Genomic DNA, 27,241 nt, shown 5'->3' with positions numbered 1-27,241 from the left:
ATACCCTCCAGTTCCATCCACATAGTTGCAAATGGCAAGATTTCATTCTTTTTGATTGCCGAGTAATACTCCATTGTATATATATACCACGTCTTCTTTATTCATTTATCCATCGTTGGCCATTTGGAGTCTTTCCATACTTTGGCTATTGTTGATAGTGCTGTTATAAACATGGGGGTGCATGTGTCCCTTCGAAACAGCACACCTGTATCCCTTGGATAAATGCCTAGTAGTGCAACTGCTGGGTCATAGGTAGTTCTATTTTTAGTTTTTTGAGGAACCCCCATACTGTTTTCCAGAGTGGCTGCACCAGCTGGCATTCCCACCAACAATGCAAAAGATCTTTCTCCGCATCCTTGCCAACATCTGTCGTTGCCTGAGTTGTTAATGTTGCCATTTTGACAGGTGTTAGGTAATATCTCATTGTGGGTTTGATTTGTAGTTCCCTGATGATGAGTGATGCTGAGCATTTTTTTCATGTGTCAGTTGGCCATCTGGATGTCTTCTTGGGAGAGCATTGACATTTTTTTTTTTTGTTTTAAGTTTGTTTATTTTGAGAGAAAGAGCCAGTGGGGGAGGGGCAGGGAGAGAGGGAGAGAATTCCAAGCAGGCTTGAACTCACAACCTATGAGATCATGACCTGAGCCGGAGCTGGAAGCTTAACCAACTGAGCCACACAGGCGCCCCAGCATTGACATTTTTTAATAACTCCTATTTGTTCAGTGCTTGAGACTTGGTGGGTTGTGTGCTCTGTTATCTACTTGATCCTTAGAGCAACGTGATGGTAACATAGCTACTACTATTAACCCCTATTTTGCATATGAGAAAACTGAGCTTTTATTATTTGTTCAAGGTAACACCGAAAGTAGCAGATCTTGGCAAACCTGTCTTCTGAGTCCTTTAACTATTTATGTATCTTGTCATTTATTGGTGTAAGGAATTTCCTATTCAGTTTTGTAAAGAAGAGAGTATTTCTTGAGTTTTTCTGTAGCTAGGATCCAAGCTATTTCATCAGCCATCTGGGTGACTTTTGGATTCTGGAGAAAGTGTTAGACCACATCAGCCCACATACAGTCCTGACTTGACAAATCAGTTGATTCAGTTTCATTGTAGACTATATGGAGTTACAATATGAAATGTTCCTGTTGGACATTTTGTGTGTAGAGAGGTAGTGGGCATTATGTGATTTCTAACTTGCATTTTGTTACTAAAACTCCAGAATCTTAGAAGTCATGATTCTTAGACTATTTAGTGTAGTTGGGAGCAGCATTTATGGATAGCAGTGCACTGAATGGTAGCAGTGTATTGGGTGAAGAGCCTTTGGGCTCAAGAAGTTTATAGTTTGGATGGGATAAATGTGGGAAATATTACAGGGAAAATGACTTTTAAAATAGGAATTACCTCCTTTTTTTTTGTATTTCACAGGAACATTTGTTGCAAATTGCCAAATATTTTGCCAACATATCAAAAAATGTTGAATTTCTGAGGGAAGTTTTAGGTCTGTAGGTTCATTCTTACTGGTATTGTGAAAAGATCTGGGCTCTGAAGACAGATGTAGCAATCAGCCACCAGTAATGAAATAAAAAAGACCTGCCACTTTATGACATCTGTTTATGACATTTGTAACTTTGAGGTACTTACAACACTTAACCAGAGTAAAAGTTATTTAGTTCAATTTGGAGGGATAAGGTAACTTGGTATTTTATCATGTCTCTTATTATTTGAATTTAATGTCGGGATGATGGATTACAATGAAGAATCCATCCCATTAGGAAGGGTGATATCCTAGAATTGCACTTCCCAGGTGAGCAAGCTTTTCATGTTCCTATTTGTTAACTAGGCCTTTTGATATTTTTGTAGACAATCTGCTTCATCTTGATTCTGCAGCATTCCAAACTGTGGTATCCTTGGGGTTCTCTTAACATTGCTATGGTGCAGAAGATTTAAAATCAGGTATGGCTGTGGGGCCAGAAGTCCCTCAGTGAAATTCTCAACTTAAATCTGCCTTATACTCTCTGATTTATCATTTGGGTTTCTTTTTTTGTGGTGGTCTTTTAGCTGATGTTCACAAGGAATAGAGTCACGTGATGTATGAAGGGAAACATATACACTTCTCTGAGGTTGACAATAAGCCCTTGTGCTCATATAGCCCCAAACTGTGCAAGCAGCGGCGACTCAACGGCTACGCTTTCTGTATCAGACACGTTCTGGAGGACAAGACTGCCCCCTTCAAGCAATGTGAATATGTGGCCAAATATAACAGCCAACGCTGCACCAACCCAATCCCCAAATCAGAGGATCGTAGGTAAGAGCTAATAGTGGGAATCCATCTTTGATTTAATTCGTAGGCTTGGAATTTTTCTTGTCTGTTTTTTTCTTAATGTGGTGAATTTAAACATTGAGTTCCAGGGGTAATCTAAGTAAACCTTGGAATGCTTCTAAAGATGAGAGATGGCAGTTTTTAAAAAATGGGGTAGTAAACTTGGGGAATTATTTGAAAAGTATGTTTGAGTGTTTTTATTGATGCAATAGACTTTAAAAGAATTTTTCCCTCAGTTGTTGCTTGTGTTTGGTTTGCAGTCCTACAAAGTAAGTCCTGATTTTGATAGAAATCTGCTTAAACAACAGAAATTATAGGAACTACTTAGGTGTTGTAATTAACAATAATAATTTTGGAATTTTAAAATCTGTGCTTGAAAGGTAGCAAAGGGTATGTACTTCTTGAAAATTATTGAAAAGAATGATTACTTGAATTAGATTTATTTTCTATCAGACTTCTAAGCAGTGTTTGGCATTGTTTTATAATGTTGCCTCTTTTGGTTAAAAGAGTTCCATATAAAGTATGTTTACTATAATTGAGAAATGATATTTTCATTAGTATGAGTAGGCTGTATCACTAGGATTGTGAATTTTTACCTGGCTGAATTAAACATGGAGGTGTTTTTAGAGGAGTCTTATGATGGTTATTCATCATTCATATTCTTAGGAAAATGCACACTATTTCCCATATAATCTCTTTTTTTTCCTCTTATAGCCTCTTTTTCATGTTTCTTTTTCTTCACTTTTCCAGAAACCATGTGGATCATTGCAGGATGTCACAGGGAGATAACACGATTATTTTCCCAAAAGTTTCAAATACTTGTTATCTTTAGGTAGAAAATGTGAACTTTTTACTTCTATCTTTAAAATATGTATGTATGTGTGTATATATATATATATATATACACACACACACGTATATATATACACGTACATATATATACACACATGTATATACATATATATACACACACACACATATATATATATATACATTTATATATATATATATATATCCTTGTTCCTATACATAAGCAATTGTCACCTGCATACATTGGTTGAAAAGAAACCATGTATTTTATATGTCATGGTGAACAATTTTTACACTTTCAGGATGAAATAGATAATTTGTGTTGATAGAGCCCTCACCAGAATGAGTATAGCACCATGTGGTGATTTGGGAATACTCTCTGAGAATTTCTAATGAGCACTTAAAGCTTCACATTACAATACCTGAAAATTTGAAGCAGCTGCTCAGGGAGACAAGGAATAAAATTTTAATCTCAGATGAGAAAGGGACCACTGTTCCTGGCTAACCATATGGGTCCAGTTGGTTTTAGCAGACTTAACATGCCCATTTCTTCTTACCCCTGCCCTTTTTTAACTTGAAGAATTGATGAACTTGGATTAATTTACTTCAAGCTCCACTATAAACACATCTATAATTTTTGTCTTTTTTTTTTTTTAGTTTATTTATTTATTTAAGTAATCTCCATATCTAATGTGGGGCTTGAACTCACAACCCCGAGATCAAGAGTCACATGCTCTTCTGACTGAGCCAGATAGGCACCCCTGTAATTTTGTCAGCTTATCACAGTTGCAGTTGTCCTCTGTGGCTTTTTTCCTCCCCTTCATTTCAGCAGAAGCAAGTAGGTAAAGAAATTTCTACTAGCTAGCAGTAAGAAGTAAAGCAAGAGTAGCTCTGAATTTCTCCAAGATATTAATTCTCTCAATCCTAGGTCTTCACCTTGATATTTGAAGTAATTTCCTCTTTTTAGAACAAGAAGGGGAAGGACTCTGTGTGTTGCTATGTCAAAAGAAGCAAAACTTAAGTACTTACTAAACTGCATATATTTTTTCAAAATTGGTTCAAACCAATGCAAATGGGATCAATATTTTTATTATTTGTAGCATTTGGAATAGATTAAAGTAGACATTAGCTAGCAGGAGGTAATATTTTTCTTATTACCTCAAATCCAGGTTGAGGGGCGCCTGGGTGGCTCAGTCGGTTAAGTGTCAGACTTTGGCTGAGGTCATGATCTCATTCAGGAGTTTGAGCCCCGCCTTGGGCTCTCTCCTGTCAGCCCAGAGCCCACTTCTGATCCTCTGTCTCCCTCTCTGCCTCTCTCCAGCTCATGCACACTCACTCTTTCAAAATAAATAAATTAAAAAAAAAAAAAATCCAGGTTGAATTCATATAAGGTCTAAACATGTATATAAATATTGATAGTTACAACTACACTCTATGATATGATATAGTGTAGAAAAGATTGAGATTCTTTTGAAAATAAACTTTCATTAGTTTTTTATTTTTTTAAATTCAAGTTAGTTAACATACAGTGTGGTATTGGTTTCTGGAGTAGAACCCAGTGATTCATCACTTCCATAGGACACCCAGTGCTCACCCCAACAAAGCTTTCATTATTGTTAATGCAGTTCTTCTTTGGACACTTAGGAATTTGAGGTGGTTTTATGTATTATTTTAGAAAACAAATTCCTGAGGCCTCCCCCCCCCCCCCCAAGGACTCTTGGTTGATAAAATTATCTGACTGGTAGTCAGCTAAAGGAGGGTTTTCAATATCTGGTGTCTAACTTATCTGGTATGTATTATAAATGCTAACTTACGGGATTCTACCTTTTTGAAGTAGAATAATGTTATGTTCAGTAGAAGTACTGGTATAATTAAAAAGTAAAGTTAATTTCCTAATACACTTAAAGTTGGGAAGCTAAGGCTTATCACTGTTACCTTGGTGTCTCAGAGGTAAGTGGTTATATTAAGTTGGTTATTTTATATAATATTTTAAATTTGTTTGCTATAATTTTATACATATTAGTAGTGTATATTTGCTAAGAAATTTTTTTGTTTCTTGTATGTTTACTCTTTTCTTTCTTTTTTTTTAAATTTTTTTTAACGTTTATTCATTTTTTGAGAGAGCATAAGCAGGGGAGGGGCCGAGAGAGGGGGAGACATAGAATCCGAAGCAGGCTCCAGGCTCTGCGCTGTCAGCACAGAGCCCGATGCGGGGCTTGAACTCATGAAACGCGAGATCATGACCTGAGCCGAAGTCGGACGCTTAACTGACTTGAGCCACCCAGGCGCCCTGATGTTTACTCTTTTCTAAAACAGCTTAGTTAAGATATAATTCACATCCCATACAATTCATGCACTTGAAGTATTCAATTCAGTATTTTTTAGGATATTTACAGGGTTGTACCACTATCATCATAGTCCAATTTTACATTTTCCTCCTGTCAAAAGAACCCCTTAGCAGTGTCTTCCCTGTTCATATTTGTACACTTTTAAGCACCGATCATAACTAAGGAAGCTGTTGTAATTCTAGCTATGAAAATTTTTCCCTTTTAGAAGAGGAACTATTTTTACAAATTCAGACTCTGTTGTGGTGATGCTGACAGAGTGGCTGGAGCAGGAGTTGAGGGTGAAGTCGAGGAAGGACTGTACAGGCAGATCAGCCTCTGCCATGTTACGTGAGGTGGCGCATAGCGGGCTCAGTTACCAGTTCAGGCTGCCTGTGTGTAATGAGCAGAAAAATTAGATTTCCAAATTAAAAAAATATTATTCTCCTCACTAACCCTTTTGTTAATTTGAAAATGACTTGACAACGACAACAGAAATCATTTATTCTTTATTGGGAAGCTTGGTTAATGCGGTTATCCTTGAAACTTTTTTCCTTGTTGGCCACAGCTTTATGAATCTATTCTGGTTAAGGTATATGTGAGACCTAGCCCAAACTTGTTAGGTGTGTAGATTCTCTTTACTGTCCAGAAAGCTTTCTTTTTTTTTTAAAATTTTTTTTCACGTTTATTTATTTTTGAGACAGAGAGAGACAGAGCATGAACGGGGGAGGGTCAGAGAGAGGGAGACACAGAATCTGAAACAGGCTTCAGGCTCTGAGCTGTCAGCACAGAGCCCGACGCGGGGCTCGAACTCATGGACCGTGAGATCATGACCTGAGCCGAAGTCAGCCGCTTAACTGACTGAGCCACCCAGGCGCCCCCCAGAAAGCTTTCTTAATAGTCCTATTAAAATTGAGAAGTGCCTCTGATAGATTTATGTATAAAGCCAACGAAACCATGTCTCCTGATTATTTGGTGAATCTGTATTTTTAATAACTACTTAAAAATTTGTTTCATGGGCACCTGGGTGGCTCAGTCAGTTAAGCATCTGACTTCGGCTCAGGTCATGATCTCACCGTTCGTGGGTTCGAGCCCCAAATCACATCCTGCACTATAGCGTAGCCTGCTTCGGATCCTGTCTACCTCTCTCTCTGCCCCTCCTTCGCTCGTGCACTCTTTCTCTCAAAAATAAATAAACGTTAAAAACAATTAAAATTTGTTCGATGCAGCCCAATGAGTTTGAGGACTGACGTTAATTATTTACTTTAGTGCCTTTTCCCCCAAAACTGTGTCCGATGGAGATAACACAGGTGGGCTACAGTCAAAACAGATGCCATTTTCGAATAAGTTAGGGAAACACTGTCAGATGGGTACATCTCCACCTCGAAGCATAATGCACATTATCATACAAAATGCTGTGAGAAGTTGTTCATCAGAAACAAACAACAAAATTGTTGTCTAATTCTGTTTAAGCCAGTATTTTCCAAATTTATTTAAGCATGGAATACTCTTTAAAGCATACTTGTTAACCTACTCTGAATTGCTTAAGCAATACCAGTTTGGAAAACACTGCTTTTCTAGTGGCGAAAAGCCTCCATAGGTTTTCAGTGTGGTTTATTGGAGCAACATGCATTCTACTTTCTTATTACGTAGAAGGATTCTGTCCTTTTTTAGTATTTTTAAAATACCATTTACATTACAAAAGTAGCTCGTGTTGAAGACCTACTAAGAGTCTTTCTGAGCTTTGCTAATCTGTTCAGGTCTCCACTCTGACACTTTCCAGATGTGGGGTTTGGGGCAAGTTATTTGATTTCCATCAGGTTTAGCTTCCTCATCTGTATACAGGGCATTATTTTAGTATTTACTGCAGGTAGAAACATGTACTCCTCTCTCTCGCTGTTGAGGAACTCCTTTCATCTGTAGTCCCACTAATTAGTTTTAATTTACTTTTTCCTTCTCTTCTGTATTCTCTTCTTTCTCTCTTTGTGTGTGTGTGTGTATGTGTGTGTGTGTGTGTGTGTGTGTGTATGTAGAATACACTGTAGACACTCCATTATTAGGGGCTATGTCATAAGATCTTTGTGACTACAAATATTTGAAAATATACATACATACATATTTCTGCATAGGAGAGTTTTAAGTGATCCTTTAGACTCGTTACTTTGTATGCTATGAATACAAAATAAAATAACAAAGCAGAGCCAGAAGCAATAGCCAGATGGTTATCCCGGGCCACTCACTATTTGAATGACTTGCTTCTGTCCTGCAGCCGCTGCACATACACAGTTCACATATTTGCTTCAGGAAAATGGCAGACTTGGAGGATTGCTTGAGAGTAGCGGCAGTTGTTTACATTAAATCCACCAATGCCAAGAGTTAAGACAGTCATGAATTTGTAACATATTAGGCAGGAGTCACAATTTATACCATGTCGTTCTATATTCTCCTTTTCTTACTCTGTATATCATAAACCTTTCCCCCTTCTGTGTGTGTGTTTTTAAAGGTACTGCAACAGCCACTTGCAGGTACTTGGCTTTATCCCGAAAAAAGAGAGGAAGAAAAAGAATGATCCTATAGATGAGGTAAAGGTCAGGCACCAGATGGATACCATGGCTTTCAGCCTGACGGTGCCCACGCTGGCCTTGAAGATGCCCAATGGACTGGATGGAATGTCCCTCTCTCCGCCCGGGGCTAGGGTCCCTCTCCACTACCTGGAAACCGAGTTGGAAGACCCGTTTGCTTTCAACGAGGAAGATGATGACCTAAAGAAAGGGGCAACTGTGAGAAAGAAGTTGCAGAGCAAGTTGGCCCAGAATCGGCAGCGCCAGAGAGAGACCGAGATTTTAAAAGTTCGACAAGAGCACTTTAGTCCCCCTCCTGCACCTTCACAGCAGCAGCCCCCGCAGCAGCACCCCCACCCGTCACCCTCCCCCACTTCTTTAAAACCTCCGGCGCCGCCGCCACCGCAGGGTTTCGTCTGCAAGTCCCCTCCACCTCCGAACACCAGCCTACCACTGCAGGGAGTGGCCCCCACCACACACACTATAGCACAAGCAAGGCAGTCGTCTCACAAGAGGCCGCTGCCCCTCCTGCCCTCCGGCAGGGCGCCCGCCGCGGACCCGCCCAGCACTGATCGGGTCCTTATGAAAGCCACAGCCTTCTCTCCACACTTCTCCTGCATCAGCCGACTGCAGAGACTGGTGAGACTGTGCACCCAGAAACATCAGCTGGACACCGATCTGTTCCCCCATCTAGGTGAGTTCTCTCTTGTGCCAGATCGTGCCCGCGTGACGGGAACAAAATGTGCCCTTTCCCGCGAGGCCGCGTGCCCACGGCCGCCCCGCGTGAGATGGGGGTGGAGGGCACCGGGGCGGGGGTCCGCTGCGGGGCGCCGTGTTTAGGCAGGCCTTGGTAAAGGAAACGTCCCTGGTGCACAGGATGCGGAAGCCGCAGTTGGGAAGTGTAGAATCCCATCACAGCTTCTGGTTAGTGGTCGTAGCGGCGGTATTAAAAGGCGGTTGGTTGTGTTTGGCAGTTCTGTGCCTCTGCCAGCTCAGCACCTGTGTCTGATGAGGTTTTCGACATGTCTTATCATAGGACTTTGGAATAACGATAGCATTGTTAATATCTGCCGACAGTTAAAAAAAAGAAAAACTTGTTAAAAAAAATTCCCAAAGCAATATCTGTTGATAATTTAAAAGTGGAAAAAAAAATACAGCTAAAACTTTAATGTAGTCAAATGTCTGTCTTTATTGCTTCTGAATTTTCTTGCTCAAGAAAATCTCTCTGATCCCAAGTTCATACAGATACTTTATATTTTGTTATCGATAGCTTGTTTTTGATTAAACTTTTTTTTAAGTTTATTTATTTACTTTTGAGAGAGAAAGCCCATGTGCACGAGCAGGGGAGGGTTAGAGAGAGGGAGAGAGAGAATCCTAAGCAGGTGAACCTCGATCGTGACCTGAGCTGAAATCAAGAGTCCAAAGCTTAACTGAGCCACCCAGGCACCCCTGATTATTTAAACTTTTAATTCATTTGGAATTTATTCTTAAATATGGTGTTAGCTGTGATCCTAACTTTAGGAAAAATTATTTGCATGGCATATGATAGCAATAGAATAGAAAAATAGGAAAAGGATGGGAATAGAGGAAGAAGAAAGGTAAATTAAATGGTCAGTAAACCAGTGAAAACCCCAATCCCCATAGCAGGTGAGGAAATGCAAATTAAAGTTAACAGTAAGTTACTATCAGATTGGCAAAAACTATATCCAGTGTTGTTGATGAGGCTTATACATTGCTGATAAGTAATGTGGTAGTATTTACTAATTAAGAGTGTGTATATATAGCCGGCAAACTCACTTTTGGGACTCTATCTTTGGATTAAAAAATACATATATCAAAATGTAAGGATATGTGTTCAAGGATGTTTATTGCAATGTTGCTTGCAGTATTAAAAATCCAGAAACAACCTTTATAACCAATAGTAGGCCTTGAGTAATTACGGTATATATATGCTTTATGAAGTATTATATAGCTATTAAAAAGAATGAAATCTGTATGTTTTAACTTGATGTGCCTGTGTTATATTAAGTAGAAAAGAACCAAGAAGTATGGGTATTATCCCATTAAAAAAAAATCAACAGGGGGCACCAGTGTATCTATTGATCAAGCATATGTAGAGATAGATGTTTGCCTCTTAGGTGTGATTATAGGCAAAGTGTAACTGAATATACGCTACCAGGCTGCTGACACTGGCTCTCAAGGGGGGATAAAACTGGTCAGGATGTGTTTCTACAGAGACGGGAAAGGTAACTCTTCTTACAGTATAGTTTTATATTGTTTCACCTGTTAGTAAACCATGTATGACTTTTGGTAATTAAAGCAACTAATAAAACTTAAAGAAAAGGTGTAGATAAAAATAATAAATTAGAACACCCAAACTTTAATACTGATTTGTTAATGCCTTGGTATAGTTAAGTTATGTAAAATTGGGTTCCTGCTCTACATACAGTTTTGTAAACTGTTTTAAAATTTTTTCATATTGGACTACCAAGGGAGTAATTTTTCATATAAAACGTCATTTGTCACAGCTGAATCCTTTTTCTAATTTAGGTTGTTTGCAGTTTGTATCATTATAAAGTGTTGTAGCTGTATAGTTTCACAGTAAAATTATTACTGTCACATCTTTAATTTTTCCTTCAAATAGATTCCTAGAAGCAGAGTTGGGGATTCTAAGCTTTTGCAGTTTTTAAAAAGTTTTGTGAGGGGCACCTGGGTAGCTCAGTCAGTTAAGCATCTGACTCTTGATTTCAGCTCAGGTCACGATCTCATGGTCGTGAGGTCAAGCCCTGCATCACCCTCTGCACTGACCCCACAGAGCCTGCTTGGGATTCTTTCTCTCCTTCTGTCTCTGTCCCTCCCCTGTTCATGTTGTTTTCTCTCTCAAAGTAAATAAATAAAACTTAAAATAGAAAGCTTTTTGATACATGTTGTCAAATATTTTCTTCAGAATTATTTTGTCACATTACCTCTTTCAGCAGTATATGACAATGATAGTTTTTCTACATCTTTATAGTATGAGGTGTTAGTTGTTATTTTGCCTTTCCAAATTTGATACAAAATTGATTTTTTTACTAAATTTTTTTTAATATTTATTTTTGAGAGACAGAGCACAAGCAGGGGAGGGGCAGAGAGTGAGAGACACAGAATCCAAAGCAGGCTTCAGGCTCTGAGCTCTCAATTCAGAGCCCAATGCGGGGCTCAAACTCAGGAACAGCGAGATCATGGCCTGAGCCGAAGTTGGACACTTAACCGACTGAGCCACCCAGGCGCCCCCAAAATTTGCTTTAATTTGTGTACTTTAGATCAGTGTTTCTCAAGCTTTTTGGCTTTAGAATCAATCCCTTTTCACTCTTAAAAATTATTGAGGACACTCTAAAGCCTTTGTGTATATGAGTTAAATTTATTGATATTTACTGAATTAGAAATTAAAACTCAGAAATTTAAAAAATCCTAATGCATTTAAAGATGACAACAAAGTCACTACATGTTAACATGTTCTTTTTGTGAAAAATAGCTATATGTTTTCCCAAGAACAGAAATATAATAAGAGCAGCATTATTTTACATTGCTGGGCAAATCTTAATGTGTGGTTTGCTGGGAGACAGCTAGATTCTCCTGTCCACTTCTGCGTTCAATCTGTCGTAATACGTGGTTTTGATTAGTAGATAAAAATACGGCCTTACACATTCGTAGCTGGAAAAGGGAGGAATATTTTACTGGTTTTTAAAAAATAATTATGGATATTCTTGATTCTACACCAAAATTTCACAAGTGGTAGTTTCTTTTCTTCTTCTTTTTCTTTTTTCTGTTGGTTTTTAAGTTTTGCAGTTTTTTTTCTTTTAATGTTTATTTTTGAGAGAGAGTGTGAGAAGAGGGGGATGGCGGATCTGAAGTGGGCTTTGCACTGACGACAGTGAACCTAATGTGAGGCTCAAACTCACAGTCTGTGAGATCTTGACCTGAGCTGAAGTTGGATGCTCAACCAACTGAGCCACTGAGAAGAGGCGTCCTCTTTTTTTTTTTTTTTTTAATGTCTGTTTATTTTGAGTGAGAGAGCAAGTGGAGGGGAGGGGCAGAGAGGGAGAGGGAATCCCAAGCAGGCTCCATGCTATCAACTCAGAGCCCGACTCAGGGCTCTCATGACCTGAGTCAAAGTCAAGGGTTAGATGCTTAACCGACTGAGCCACCCAGGAGCCCCCAACAAGTGGTGGGTTTTTATTATTATTTTTTTTATTATTATTTTTTAAAATTTTTAAACGTTTATTTATTTTTGAGACAGAGAGAGACAGAGCATGAACGGGGGAGGGTCAGAGAGAGAGGGAGACACAGAATCTGAAACAGGCTCCAGGCTCTGAGCAGTCAGCACAGAGCCCTATGTGGGGCTCGAACTCACGGACCGCGAGATCATGACCTGAGCCGAAGTCGGATGCTCAACCGACTGAGCCACCCAGGCGCCCCAGGTGGTGGGTTTTTAAAGATTAGTTGCAATGTGGAATCTGAAGCCATTATCAAGGAATTTTTGCAAACTGTTACATTAAAATCCATTGATCTACTTTGTACTTTGCATGGATCTTTTTACTCATGCATGATTTTGTAACGTCATGTGTTGGTCATTTGGAAATTAGCGGTTTACCAAGTTAAACATATGTTCCAAATGTTGATGTATTTCGTTACGCAAGATTTAAAAATCACATTCATTGATACTCTCACCAACCTCATCAGAAAAATCTTTTAGAAAGTTGTCATAGACTTAGTGAAGACTTCAGGTTTTCCAAAAAAAAAAACAAAACAAAACCAAAAACAACAACAACAACAACAAAACAACAACAAGCTTTCAAGTGAAAATGTGAATTTCATAGTTGGGAGCAAATACTGTTCATTGCTTTCTTTGAAGTGACAGTTTCACTGCATTCATTTTAGAAAAAAATGACTGCCAGATACCCAAGTCTTAATAACTGTAGTTTGTCAGTCACTCTTTCGAATAAAAATGGTGTTGGATGACAAAAAAGCAGCTAGTTGAGGTCACAGCTAAAACAGTGGAGCAAGTGTTTTCCTCAAGGCAACCACCATACTTTCTTGGGAGGTATGCAGAGGCGCTTGATGACTTGCCATTGAGTCACAAAGATGTTGGAAAGACGTGTGGTCAAGAATTGAGATTTAGGGGCGCCTAAGTGGCTCAGTTGGTTGAGCATCCGACTTTGGCTTGGGTCATGATCTCGCGGTTTGTGAGTTCAAGCCCTGCGTTGGGCTCTGTGCTGACAGCTTGCTCAGAGCCTGGAGCCTGTTCCAGATTGTCTCCCTTTTTCTCTGTCCCTCCCCCGCTCACACTCTGTCTCTCTCAAAAATAAATAAACATTAAAAAAAAAAAGAACTGAGATTTAATAAAATCAATAATCTTTAATATACAATTGCTTTGTCAAAGATACTCTTAAAACTTGTTTTTGGCTTTTATTTCACTGCAATTCATGGTGTGAAACCTATAATGACTGCTAGTACAGTTTGGTGCCATTGTTCTGATTCCTGCTGAGGTGCCAGCAGGTTTGCTCACCATGGTTCCCTCCTCCCCCCGCCCCAATCAGTGCAAATGTCAACATGGTGAAATGAGCAAATAATGTCTTAGTATTATTTTGAAGGTAGTGTTGACCTAAGGAACTCTCTAAGAAGGGTCTCAGGGACCCCTGGGGATCTATGGACCATACTTGGAGTGAGAACTGCTATTTTGAATTAATAATGTAGCTTTGAGTATTTGTTCATATGCTTTTTGAACATTTATATGTCTTGTTCTTTTTTCACCTTTTCAGGTTTTTTTCACTCATTTTTATGGAAGTGTTTCTCTTTTTTTATTGATTAGGTAACAGCTTTTTATACATCATATTTGTTGCAAAAACCTCTCCTCCTGCCCATTTGTTATTTGCTTTTAAATATCTATGATAATGATTTTGGAATTTAGGAGTTGAAATCGTTTGTATGTTCTATTTTTTTAGAATTTCTTCCTTTTGAATCAGGTTTATTGTTTTGTTTTGCTTTATTTTGTTTTTTTACTTGCTTGGGCTCCCTTCATTCCAAGACTGTGTAATATGTTCACCTATATTTTCTTTTAGTCCTTTTCTTGTCTTATTATTTACATTGCAGTCCTCTATTTGGAATTCATTAGGTATGAGTTTTGAGGCAAAGATCTAACTTTATTTTTTCCCAGATGTTTGCCTCTTATTCCACAATTTACCTACGTCCTCTTCTAAATATTTATACTTCGGATTATCTGTGGATGCTGATTTTTTTCTTTTAGCTTTTGAAACAAACTATGTTGTGTTGAGGGCAGGTTTTCTATCATTTTGAATTAAAAATTTTTTTTAAGGTTTATTTATTTTTGAGAGAGAGACAGGGTGTGAGCAGGGGAGGGGCAGAGAGGGAGGGGAAGACACAGAATGTGAAACAGGCTCCCAGCTGTAAGCTGTCAGCACAGAGCCCCACGTGGGGGTCGAACCCACGAACCCTGAGATCATGACCTGAACCAAAGTCCGACGCTTAAGCTTAACTGACTGAGCCACCCAGGCTCTATCATTTTGAACAGAATGAAAACTTATAGAAAATGTATTGTGTTTTTTATTCAAGCATATTACAGGCCTAGGTTTTCAAAACAAAGGTTACTTTGGAGAAGAGAACTTGTAATGCACTGTTGTGACCAAGTGCAGTCTGCATTCATGTCAGCAAAGAATACTTAAAGAAAAATACAGTTTTGTAATCAGCTTTTACAGTTTTGCCTGGGCTGGTTATCGCAGTTAGTTACATTAAAACTAGTGATAATGAAGCCAAGATCAAAGGTTTGCTTTATTGGACAGTTAATTTCACAAGAGAAACACTTCCATCTTAGTACTTATGACTGAGATCTTGACTTTTTCAGAGAAGGTACAGGTGACTTAGTAGAAATTGCTGTTAATTATATAAAAACAGTAAAAGATAATTCATGTCCTAATTTTTGAAAGTGCTTAAATGTAACTTTGTGTTTGAAAGGCCTTGCCTTTTAATATTCTGTCCTGAAGCTAATTCTATTGTGATTACTTGTTTCTGACTTTGTTTTTTGTAATTACTATTTTAGTAGAGAGACAGTAATTTACTTTTTAAGGTGACTTGACAGTTTGGATGTTCATCTTGGAACTAGATTTGAGGTTTCTTTATGCCAGTGGCAGTGTGTTATTTAATTTTAACCATTTATAATTTGCATTTTGATTAGCCTTTTCTTAATTTCCCTATTTAGCACATATAAACTCATTTAAATTATAGAAGCAACTTGTGAGGTCCTTTTTAACATAAGTGTCTAATGAAGATGGTCTTTTGATTTTAGGAGGTTTAAGAGGGAAGACCATACTAGTTATGAAGGTATCTAAAGTCTCATAGAGGTATGAGTATATTAAAGTTATGTGTGTTAGGCTGTACAACATCAGTATTTATCAAGGTATCTAATTAAAGTCTCATTGCGTTATCAGTATATTGAAGTTATGGATGTTAGGCTGTGTAACATCAGTATTAAGACCTTTTCAAGATACAAAACTTCTATAAAGGTAAAACATCTATGTTGGAAGCTAGTAATTATCCAATCATTAAAAACAGTAGCATTTAATAAAATAAGTGATTGTTCATACCGTATTTCTCTATTTTTCCCCTTTAAGCTTGTTTTTCAAAATGTCACAAAATGTGCCAGCTCTTGTGTAAAAGAACTAAAAGGAACTCCAAGCCACATCAGGTTATTGCCATCTTACCCTTCCCTCTTCCTGCAGAGGGCACAAGCCAGTCAATGGCCCTGCCTGGGGGGAGTGGAGTCCTTTTTTTGGAGGTGTTGGGAAAGGGGATGAAGTGTCTGCCTTTGACAGTTTATTCTAAGGCCCTTCTTTGTTGAAGTATAGAGTGCTTTCACCAGTACCTTTTGATTTCTTTCTTACCTGAACATACATTAGCCTTCCTTACCTAACATTGTCAAGATGTTTTGGGTTTCCCTGACATTATATATGTCAGAATGTATGATGTTTAACGTATAACGTTTTGATACTTCAGAAATTCTACCTTTTTGGCAGGGGGGTACTTGACTCCCTGCTTATGTTGTGTGTAGTCTGTAAAATGTCTGACAGAAGAATTTCATCTTCGGAATATAGCTTTTTGTTATAATGTCATTATTTTAACCTGAGTGTATGTCATGTATTCATTATTTATTTTTGCCAGAACAGGGATGAAACTCATCAGGAGGCATTTTATGTACACTGTGATAGCAGGTGCTGTAGGTTTTTGTGTTATGCATTTTGGGTAGCTTTTTTTTTTTTTTTTTCCCTAAATTTTAAGTAAGAATACATTTATTCTCACCTGCCATATCCTCTCCTCTGTCCCAGGGTTGGACTGGTCGGAAGAGAGCGGAGAGGAACCGGAGGACTCTGAGCAGGCCTCGCCATACCAGGTGGCTTGGTCCATCCGAGAAACCCTCAGATATGAAAGACACACGTAAGTCTTCCTTTTGTTTTCATTCTTTAATTACCCCTGCTGTGGCCCGATTTTTCGTTCTATATGCTAATGTTTGTTTATTTCGTTGGATCTAGTTTTGTTGTAATGGAGGTGAAATAGATTCTACTTGGGAAGAAACGTACTATATTGTTGGAGGAGAGCTACGCTTCAGTTGAATTGGGAAATTCGTTTCTGTACCTTTCCCATTTATCACTGAAGGAACCAATTATAATAGAATTTAGAGTGGAAAAGGGACTTTAGAGATTACCTAGTCTCATTTCCTCATTTTACAGAAGAGGAAACCAAGGCCCAGACAGGTTGAGGAACTTGGCTGTGGTCCCAGGGCTACTTGGAGTCCCACTTTCTGACGTATCTGGATCTTCTTTGGCTCTGCTCTGATAGTTAGCTGGAAAATCAGTGGTTTTTACTTCATCTGTCTTCCACAAGATTGATCCATTCTTTGATATTTCTTAAGTGCTGAATATTTTTAAAACTTTTTTTTGTTTTATTTTTGAGAGAGAGAGAGAGAGAGAGAGAGAGAGAGAGAGAGCGCGTGAGCACGCAAGTGGGGGGGAGGGGCAGAGAGAGAGGGAGACAGAGAATCCAAAGCAGGCTCTAGGCTCCAAGCTGTCTACTTAGAGCTGATGTGGGGCTCGAACCCATGAACGGTGAGATCATGACCTGAGCCGAAGTCAGACGCTTAACCGACTGAGCCACCCAGGCACCCCAAGCGCTGAGTATTTCTAATGTGCTAAAATGTTTTTCAAGATAATCTCTTTAGAGGTTCTTGGTATCTGCCTTATGAGAAAGCTGTAGGTTGATTAACACACAGCCCCTTCCTTGATAGTGAGAAAGCTCGTTCTGTTTCAGGGGACTGCCTTAGGGATTCACTTGGTACAGTTAACCATACTGAAATAGATCCCTGTCGGTGGAGCCAAAGATGACTCTCAGACTCAGCTAATTGTTATTATTTTTTAAGTATTGTGGTTTGAATAGATGTTTGGCAAGATAGAGGGGAGGCCAGCTATCTGCCGGTGGCTGACTCCTAGAATTTCACAGTGTTGTTGTATGGACATATATTCTCTAGGGTCTGGTTTTTTTTAGTTTATAGGCTTAATATGTGATCTGTTAGTACAGCCAGAAATAATTAGGCTTAGGGAACTGATTCGTTAGAGACTAATGTACAAACCAAAATGCCAGTTCAAATTGAGAAATAATCATTAAGTAGTACAAATGTTGACGAAGCCAGCCTACATGGGGAGCTTATTTGGGCCTGGAACTAACTAGAGCAAGGAGAACTAGTTGGATTTCTTGACGGCCAGTCGTCCTCGCCTCCACAACTCCCAGACAGTATCAGAGAATGCTGTACTTTTTTTTCTGCCTCAAAGGTCCCATTTTATGTGTCATTCAAGACTGCTTGCTTACCATTAGTGAATTCTTTTTTTTTTCAGAGAGAGTACAGTTGAACTCACACCTTTGTAAGTACAGCTCCGATCCGTCATGCTTCCTAAGGTTGATGTTCCTATGAGCTTAACTTGATTTGGGATATTTTGAATTAATTTTCCAAATTGCTGTAAATGAGGGAACATAAGTCAATGCTTAGCACAATGCCCTATACATGGGAAATGATTGATTAATGGTAGTTAAGATTCCTGTTGGAATTCTCAGGATGACCTGAACATCAATATTAGGCACATTTGCTCTTGATTAGGAGCAATGTATATTGTTGCTGCCTTCTATTCTTTCTTTCTTTCTTTCTTTCTTTCTTTCTTTCTTTCTTTCTTTCTTTCTTTCTTTCTTTTTTTTTTTTTTTGAGAGACTGAGAGCATGTGCGAACAGGGCAGGGGCAAAGAGAGAGGGAGAGAGAGAATCCCAAGCAGGCTCTCACTGTCAGTGTGGAGCCTGACGCAGGGCTGGAACTCGAACCGTGAGATCATAACCTGAGCTGAAACCAAGAGTCAGTCGCTTAACCAACTGAACCACCCAGGTGCCCCTGTTTCTGCCCTCAATTCTTACAGAGTTTTTAGAATATTTCTGTTGTTTTAGACTTGAGACCATCGAGTTTTTCTTCATCTCTGTAGCATTTTACTCTCTTGGTCACTTTTGCTAGCTGGCTTGCTCTCTGATTTACCACAATACTCTTTTCCTGGTTCTCCTTTTCCTTCAGGATATTTGCCTTCTTTTTATAAGTAGCCATCCTCACTTCTTGTCCAGCAGGCACTTTAATCTTTTCTCTTCATTCATCCATCCATCCATTCATTCATTCACTCACTCAGCATATTCTCGTCAAAGTCTTGTGATCTGGGAATGGACACACCATATGGTCTCCCTTGGGTGAAACTTGGATTGGCCTGGTTTGGCATGCTTTCGTTGTCTGCATCTCCACCGTCTGTATCTGCCACTGTGCCCTCTCGTGGGGACCTTTGTCCTGTATTTAAACTACCCAGGGAACAACTTTATTTCAGTTTCGTCTTGCAGCTACTTGTCATTTATTGTACCTTGTGGTTAAGTCTAGTAGAAAATGGACAGCTGTAGAAAATTGGCCCTACCTAGCCTGTGCATTGTATCTTCAAGAAGTTTTGCCATTTAAAATTACTCAAAAGTTTTTACCTCTTAAGATTGTTCAGTGAGTTCATTGAGTTTTTGGAATTTTGGAAGAAAAACCGATAGTGTTCTGATCACCGTTCTCCACAAACCCCTCCCCTCCCCAGAACCTTTTCATGAGTTTTCTTGCTAAACTAGGATTATACTTGAAGAAATTTTAGGGAAAAGTTTGGCCTTGTTTTGTTTTGTTCTTTTTAAAGACTTTATTTTTGAAGTTTTATTTATTTTGAGAGAGAGAGAACAGAATCAGGGAGGAACAGAGACAGAGGGAGAAGGAGAGAATCTCAAACAGGCTCCACACTGTTCAGTGCAGAGCCTGATGCGAAGTTTGACCCCACGAACCATGAGATCATGACCTGAGCGGAAATCAAGAGTTGGACACTTAACTGACTGAGCCACCCAGGAGCCCCTGTTTCATTTTCTTAAGTAAGCTCTACACCCAATGTGGGCCTTGAATTCACAACCGGAGATCAAGAGTCACATGCTGTACCCGCTGTGTTGGTCAAGGTGCCCTGGTTTTGTTTTGTAAAAGATTTCTTGGTTACTTAGTCTGACTGTAGACACATGTGCTAAAAGAGTTCTCTCAGGCTCTTCCTGAGGTCTCAGTAGCAGAAATAAGTCGGTATGTTAAATATATTTTTAAGGAACAGTAATTACCTAGTAACTGCTTACCTTTTCATATTTCTAATGGTATGTTTGATAGAAAACCGTTCTTAATTTTAATGAGGACAAGTTATTAGTCTTTTCTTTATGGTTAGTGTATTTGTGACTCTTTTAAACAATCATTGCTTACCCCCCTGTCATAAAGCTACATATCTTCTGGAAGCTTTATTATTTTACTGGCAATCAATCTTTGTGAAATTTTTTTTTGTATGTTTTGTACATGATGTGAGGTAGTAATAAGGACCATTTTTTTTTCCATGTGGATTTTCTATTTAATCAACACTATATTGAAAACACTGTAATTGGGTTGGAGCCCTTGACATGTATATGTATGTCTATTTGTGTATTTTATTTTATTTTTTATTTATTTAATTTTATTTAACTTTATTTAAAAAAATTTTTTTTAATGTTTATTTTTGAGAGAGTGAGAGAGAGACAGAGCACGAATGGGGGAGGGGCAGAGAGAGAGGGAGACACAGAATCCGAAGCAGGCTCCAGGCTCCGAGCTTCCAGCACAGAGCCTGACGTAGGGCTTGAACCCACAGACCACGAGATCATGACCTGAGCCGAAGTCAGACACTTTACCCGATGACTGAGCCACCCAGGCGCCCCTGCATTTTCTTTTATTTTTAATGTTTATTTTGAGAGAGAGAGGGAGAGGGAGAGACAGAACCCCAAGTAGTCTCCACCCTGTCACCGCAGAGCCCGACGCGAGGCTCAAACTCATGAACCATGAGATCGTGACCTGAGCCGGAATCAAGAGTTGGACACTTAACTGACTGTGCCACCCTGGCACCCCTATGTGTGCATTTTCTATTCTTTTTCATTTATCTGCTTAAAGAACCAGTTTTGGGTTTCATTGATTCTCTGTTAGCTTTATGTCATTGCTTTCTGTTCTTTACTTTTTCCTTCTCTTCTATTCTTTTATTCCTTCCTTCTTTGTTTTAGTTTGTCTTTTTCAAGTTTTTTAATGCTTATCTATTTTGAGAGAGAGAGCATGCGTGTGCGTGCACAAGTGAAGGAGGGGCAGATCTTTTTCAAGTTTTTAAGGTGATAAATTAGTTAAATCTGAGATCTTCCTTGTTTTCTTTTCCTTTTTTTTTCTTTTAAGTTTATTTATTTATTTTGAGAGAGAGAGGGAGAGCGGAGAGGGTGCGCGCACACAAGTAGGGGAGGAACAGAGAAAGAGGAAGAGAGAAGGAATCCCAAGTAGGCTCTGGAGTCTTCTGTGCAGAGCCCGATGCGGGGCTTGAACTCATGAAACGTGAGATCATGACCTGAGCCGAAATCAAGAGTCTGCCACTTAACTGACTGAGTCACCCAGACACCCCAATCTTCCTTGCATCTAACATAGACGCTTGTTGCTATATGTTTCCCTCTACATATGTTATAACCCCCATAATACATTGCTGTTGTCTTAAGCAGTTAGTTCTCTTTTAAGGAGATTTCAAAGAAAAATAACTCTTTTGTGTTTATCCACATATTTATAATTTCTAGGGCTCTTTATTTTTTGAATAGTTCCATATTTCCATCTGATGTCATTTTCTTTCTGTATGAATGGTTTACTTCCCCTCTGGCAACCACTAGTTGGTCATATTTATGGGTTCATTTCTGCTTTGTTTTGTTTTTTAGATTCCACATATAAGTGAAATGATACGGTATTTGTCTTTCTCTGACTTACTTCACTTAGCATAATACCCTGTAGGTCCACCATGGTTTTGCAAATGTGTGCCTTCATTTTTGAAAGATATTAATCCTAAGTTAACCATTTTTCTTTCAGTACTTAAGGGTGTTGCTCACGTGGATTGCATTATTTCTGATTAAGAAGTCAGCTGTCATTCACATCTTGGGTCCAAGGAGCATTATGTATCTTTTTTTCTCTGAGTTTTGACGTTTTTTTTCTTTATCAGTAGTTTTTTTAAAAAATTTTTTTAATGTTTATTTTTGAGAGAGAGAGAGAGAGAGAGAGAGAGAGAGAGAGGCAGAGAGAAAGGGAGACACAATCTGAAGCAGGCGCTAGGCTCTGCACTGTCAGCACAGAGCCCAACACGGGGCTCGAACTCACTGACAGCAAGATCATGACCTGAGCCAACATTGGACACTTAACCGACTGAGCCACCCAGGCGCCCCTCTTTATCAGTAGTTTTAAACCGTTTGTGTAGTTAATTTTTTTTTCTGTTTCTAGTGTTTGGGGTTCATTGACCTTTTGGATCTGTATGTTTATAATTATGAAATTTAGAAAAATTTTGGCCAAGATTTCTTCAATTATTTTTCTTCCCCCTTCTATGTAAGAGACTTGATACACATATTTTAGACTGCTTGAAATTATCCCACAGCTTATTGATGTTCTGTTCACTTGTTTTTTTCCTCTCTCTGTTCCATTTTGGAAAGTTTCCATTGCAATCTTCAGGTTTGTTAATCTTTTCTCTGTGGCACCTCATCAACCATCAATCCCATTCAGTGTAGTTTTCATATTAGATACTGTATTTTTCATCTCTAGAAGTTTGTTTTGGGTCTTCTTTATATTGTCCATGTCTCTCCTTGACACGGTCATGATGATTCTACCTTCTCAAACATGTGAAATATAGTTATAATTGTCCGTTGATTCCTGATTTACTAAAAGTTTTATTTATTTATTTTGAGAGAGAGAGAGAGAGAGTGGGAGGAACGGAGGGAGAGAGAATCTCAAGCAGGCTCCGCACTGTCAGTACAGAGCCCCATGCGGAGCTTGAACTCAAAAACTGTGATACCATGACCTGAGCCAAAACCAAGAGTCGAATGCCCAATCCACTGAGCCATTTAGGCGCCCCCTGGTAGTTTTTAATTAGATGTCAGACATCGTTAATTTTACTTATTTGATTCTGGTATTTTGTCATCTTTAAAGAGCTTTGTTTTGGGAGATGGTTGTTTCTTAGAAGCAGCTTTTGAGCCTTGCTTTTTAAACTTTGTGAAATGGGACCACAACAGCCTTTAGTTTAGGGCTGATTTCACCCCACTAACTGAGGCATACGCTCCTGAGTAGTCTACCCCGTGCCCTGCATATTGTGGGTTTTTCCGCTTGGGATAGTGGGAACACAAACTAACCCTGGCCCTGCGTGTGCTGCTGGGATTTGTTGGGCCTCCTCTTTTCAGGTGGTTCTTTCCTGGCCTCCAGTATTTCCCACACTCCTGTACTGATCGCAGGACTCAAGTGAGGAACTGAGGGGAATCCTCTGTAGATCTGCAGAGTGCTTCTCTCTGTGCACCGGTCTCCTCCCAGTACTCTGTCCTGCTAATTCTCGCATTTCTTGGGTAGTAGATGTGGGTGAGCACACTAAGTAGTATCCTGTGTCTGAAATATCATTGTGAGGTACGGGCTAGAGAACAAATTCATGCCCGCAGCATATAAGTTGATGTTGAAGTTATAAAAACAAATGAGAATTTCTAAAAATGGAGTGATGACTGGAAAGAGAATAGAATAAAATGGGGAAAATAACAGGAGGAAGCAAGGAAGTAGGAACTTTTAACATGAAAGGAAAAGAGGAATAAATTGTGTTGTTTTGCAGAAGAGATGTATAGTAAGGTAGGATTGAGAAATAATTAAATAATTAACCCAGATTGGATATGTCCTTTATTATATACTGCTAGAGTCAATTTGCTAATATTTTTTGCCTCTGGGATCATTAATAAGCTTTTCCTATAATTTTCCTTTTGTCATATTTCCCCTTATTTTTGGTATCAAGCTTAGGGTACTTGTATTAAAGGAGACTATTCCCCTCTTTTCTGACATCTGGAGTATTTTGTGTGTAATTAGAATTAGTTTTTCTTTGGGTATTGATAGAACTCATGGTAAAACTGTTTAGGCTAGTTAATGGATATAGGTGTATCTCATATGCGTGTGTGCGTGTGTGTGTGTGTGTACGTTTACTACTTATTTTTAGTAAGAGAGAGTGCATGTGTGCAGGGGAGGGGCAGAGAGAGAGGGAAACAGAGAATCTCAAGGAGGCTCCACACTGTCAGCAGAGCCGGACATAGGTCTTGAATTTATAAACCATGAGTTCATGACCTGAGCCGAAATCAAGAGTCAGATGCTTAACTGACTGAGCCACCCAGTATTCCTAGGTTTCTATATTTAATAATAGTAGCTATACTTGTATTCTAATTTCAGATAAGTCTTTTCTTTTCATTCTCCTAACAACCTTGGGAGCTAGACATCCCAGCTCTCTCTCTTTTTTAAATGTTTATTTATTTATTTTTGAGACAACACAAGCAGGGATGGGGCAGAGAGAGAGGGGGAGACAGAGAATCCAAAGCAAGCTCTAGAGCCTGACGCAGGGCTCGAACTCCTGAACCGTGAGATCGTGACCTGAGCCGAAGTCGGACGCTTAACCGACTGAGCCACCCAGGCGCCCCAAGCCCCAGGTCTCTTTTATTTCACAGATAAGGAAGGAAGGTAACATACCAAGAATGCAGTAGGTGCCAGGCCTTGTCACTGCTGGTCAATGACGGACACTGGCCTTTCTCTGCCCAGTTTGCTACTCTTTCTCCGCAACCAGGTGTGAGATACTAATGTCACAACATCTTAGAATTGGGAGGCATGTTGGGAGATTTTCTGGTTAAGGACCATGCCAGGGGTGGTCTGTGGACCTGTGCAGGTCTGCAAACTGCTGCTTCCTGGTCCGCAACAAGATAAGCCTGGAAATTCCGTATAAGCTTTCAATACTTTTGTGATGCTGGAACCCGCCTCAACATCCAGGTGCTTCTCTCCATTCACTGTACACTTGAGAACTGCTGGGCTAGTCTCTCCTCCCTGCTATAATATAATGGAGTCTTTTCAAATAACAGCTTTGGCAAATGATTATCTACCTGAGCTTTACTTTCCCTTTAAGACTTGTTGTTTCTCCTCTCTTTTTTCTATTAATAGCCCTTCCATTCTCCTAGTTATGCAAGTTCAAAGTCATTGAGTCATTATTGGTTTTCTTATCCTTTATATCCAGTCACCAAATTGAGTTAATTCTTTTACGATAATGGCCCTTATATGCCTTGTTCTTTCTATTATCTCTGTGCCCTTTTACTTACAGTCACTCCCTTGTCCTTCAGTTGCTGGTTTTGGGCTATGAAATCTGTACTCCTTCCCTAACTGTGTTCCTGTTGATCATGTCCAACGGTTTTCCCACTGCTGCCTTTGATACCTCATCTGTACTTTAAATTCTTTACGTCTGAAATGGAATTTATGTCCTGCCCTGGATCTGCTCTTGTTCCTGTGCCCTGGTCTTCGGTGATGGAAACTGCCATGGGATTCTCGTCCCTTCCATCTACCTGTCCCAGTTGACAAGGTCTGCCTTTTATATATGCGGGTTACCTCTCCTCTTCTGCATTCCTGCTGTGTCACCCCGGCGTGGGTTCTTGTTACCTGTTACCTGGAGTTTCAGAAACATTTGCTCCCTGCCCTTTTCCCCAGTCTCTTCCTCATTTCCGTCTGCCGATGGTGTCATCTTTCTCGCACCCAGCTGTTACTGTTACCGATTTTCTTCAAACTCTGTGAGGGTCTTCACTGCCTGTAGAATAAAAGTGAAAGTCTTTCATCTGGTGTTTAGTTTAGGTTCAGAAAGTTTACCGTTCCCGCCATCACTCCCCTATGTACCCCACACCTTAGCAAAAGCTAGCTAGTTAGTACTTACTGTTCCCCATCCTGTCCATCTTCAAAGCCTGGCCTGTATTCCTTTATCTTTGTGAGGTGCCCTTTTTCTTCTCTTTAAATTCTGCCCTTTCTTTATGGTTCAGCTCTGTTGTCATCTCCTCTACGAAGCCTCTTATCCAGGGGTGCTTGGGTGGCTCAGTTAGTTAAGCGTCTGACTCTTGATTTTGGCTCAGGTCATGATCTCAGGGTTCATGAGATCGAGCCCCCACATTGGGCTCCTTGCTGACAGCACAGAGTCTGCTTGGGATTCTCGCTGTCTCCCCACCTCTCTCAAAATACATAAATAAATAAATAAACATTTATAAACAAAAAAACGAAGCCTCTCATCCAGCATACTTGCTAGTGAACTTCAGTGGCACTTGAGCCATATCTGTAACTCTCTCTGTCACTTATTGTTCTCTGCCTCGTGTTAAGGATATTAATAGCACCTACTGGCTCAACTACAGCTCCCGCATGAAGTCCTGCTGTGGGACTTTGAGGGAACAATTCAGAATAAAGATTCCTAGGCCCCATTCCATGGAAATTCTGGTTCAGTAGATCTAGTGTAGGTCTTGGGATCTCAAATTGTGAGAAGCTCCTAGATTTTTCTAACTTAAGGTCAGATATTTGAATCATTAGTCAGCCTGCCCCACTGTTCTAGTTACTGCTTCGATCGTCTTTTGAATTGTTTAACTTTGGGTATGTGCTCATCCTATCTAAACCGCATTGAGAATTGCTTACATTTTTTTTCTCCTCTATGGTACTCAACATAATAGACACACAGCAAAGTTGAGTGTTGAATAAATGAAAAGATTGAATAAGATCCTTCAATTGGTATATTTGTAGTAGAGACTATACCGAAGAGAACTTGTTTCTCAGGACTTACTTCTTAGACTGGAAATTTGCAAAGTAGCCACCTATAGACTATTTTGAAACGAAAGGGAATGATATCACTTAGGAAGTTAAGAGAAGCCAAGCAATGATTTACAGAAGATCAGTAAAATAATAAATAGTCTGTAGTATCACATACGTGCTGTTTGAAGAAGGTAAAGTAACCTGGGTCAGTTTTCGAGTCTGGTGTGCATTATTCCTCAGAGTAAAAGGTGAGATTACATTTGTTCCATAGAAAAGTGACCTTTTTAACCTCACCAGGGTAGACACTACCCGCCTACCACAGCACTCTTGTTGAGTCTCGATGTGGCCTCAGCATCCTTTTCAAGGTAGCAGGCTAGCGGGGGTCCACTGGCTGCTCGAAATTACCATCATGACAGAAAAACCTCTGTGTAATCCATGACACGTGAAATGTTGTTTAGGATATCTTCTGTGGTTAAAAAGGTAAAATGAAAAATACTGTGGAATGGTTGTGATCCCTGCAATCAAAATTCTTTAAGTGCTTAGCGAGAAAAGAGTAGTTAAAACCAGCACACATAAAAGGGCAGCTCTTTGAGAAGGTGCTGCAGGAATTCACTGCTCTATTTCTGGTATGACCTATCTTTTATGAAATTTGCTGAGTGTTTCCTCATAACTGCTGTGTCATTTACTCAGACTTTTAGTAAGCAAGGTAACATGATTTTCTTCCCAAGAATCCCAAGAACCCCAAGTCACCTGAAATTTAGAAGACACTGATGCATGAAGTGTCTAACGAGGAGATGCTAAGAAGGTTCTGAAAGCGTTGGCTTGTCTCTGCTGCCTTACTTGTTGTCGAAATACGGTACTTTCCAGCTCTCCTGGAATTCTCATCCTGTAATTTTGTTAAGCATATGCTCACCTGCCACGGATTTTACCCCATGTCGGCCAGCGTCTTGACCTGCTT

At 39.5% G+C, this 27,241-nt stretch overlaps 1 protein-coding gene across 6 annotated transcripts in view; it reads left to right on the top strand.

The window, feature by feature from the left end:
• INO80D (INO80 complex subunit D) overlaps nucleotides 1–27,241 on the top strand; it is a 63,062-nt gene that overhangs the window by 16,831 nt on the left and 18,990 nt on the right. For 4 of the 6 annotated variants that reach the window (XM_042995150.1, XM_042995151.1, XM_042995152.1 and 1 more), the window contains exons 2-5: nucleotides 1,861–1,953; nucleotides 2,059–2,305; nucleotides 7,958–8,709; nucleotides 16,394–16,502. In XM_042995150.1, coding sequence (XP_042851084.1) covers nucleotides 2,088–2,305; nucleotides 7,958–8,709; nucleotides 16,394–16,502 — 1,079 coding nt within the window. In that variant the 5' untranslated portion in view covers nucleotides 1,861–1,953; nucleotides 2,059–2,087. The remainder of the gene's footprint in view (nucleotides 1–1,860; nucleotides 1,954–2,058; nucleotides 2,306–7,957; nucleotides 8,710–16,393; nucleotides 16,503–27,241) is intronic. The other 2 variants (XM_042995154.1, XM_042995155.1) reach the window with 2 other exon arrangements.

The sequence above is a fragment of the Panthera tigris genome, chromosome C1 (assembly GCF_018350195.1).
Source record: "Panthera tigris isolate Pti1 chromosome C1, P.tigris_Pti1_mat1.1, whole genome shotgun sequence".
Lineage (NCBI taxonomy): Eukaryota > Metazoa > Chordata > Mammalia > Carnivora > Felidae > Panthera > Panthera tigris.
Note: the sequence above shows the minus strand (reverse complement) of the source record. Positions and strands in the feature narration are given on the sequence as shown.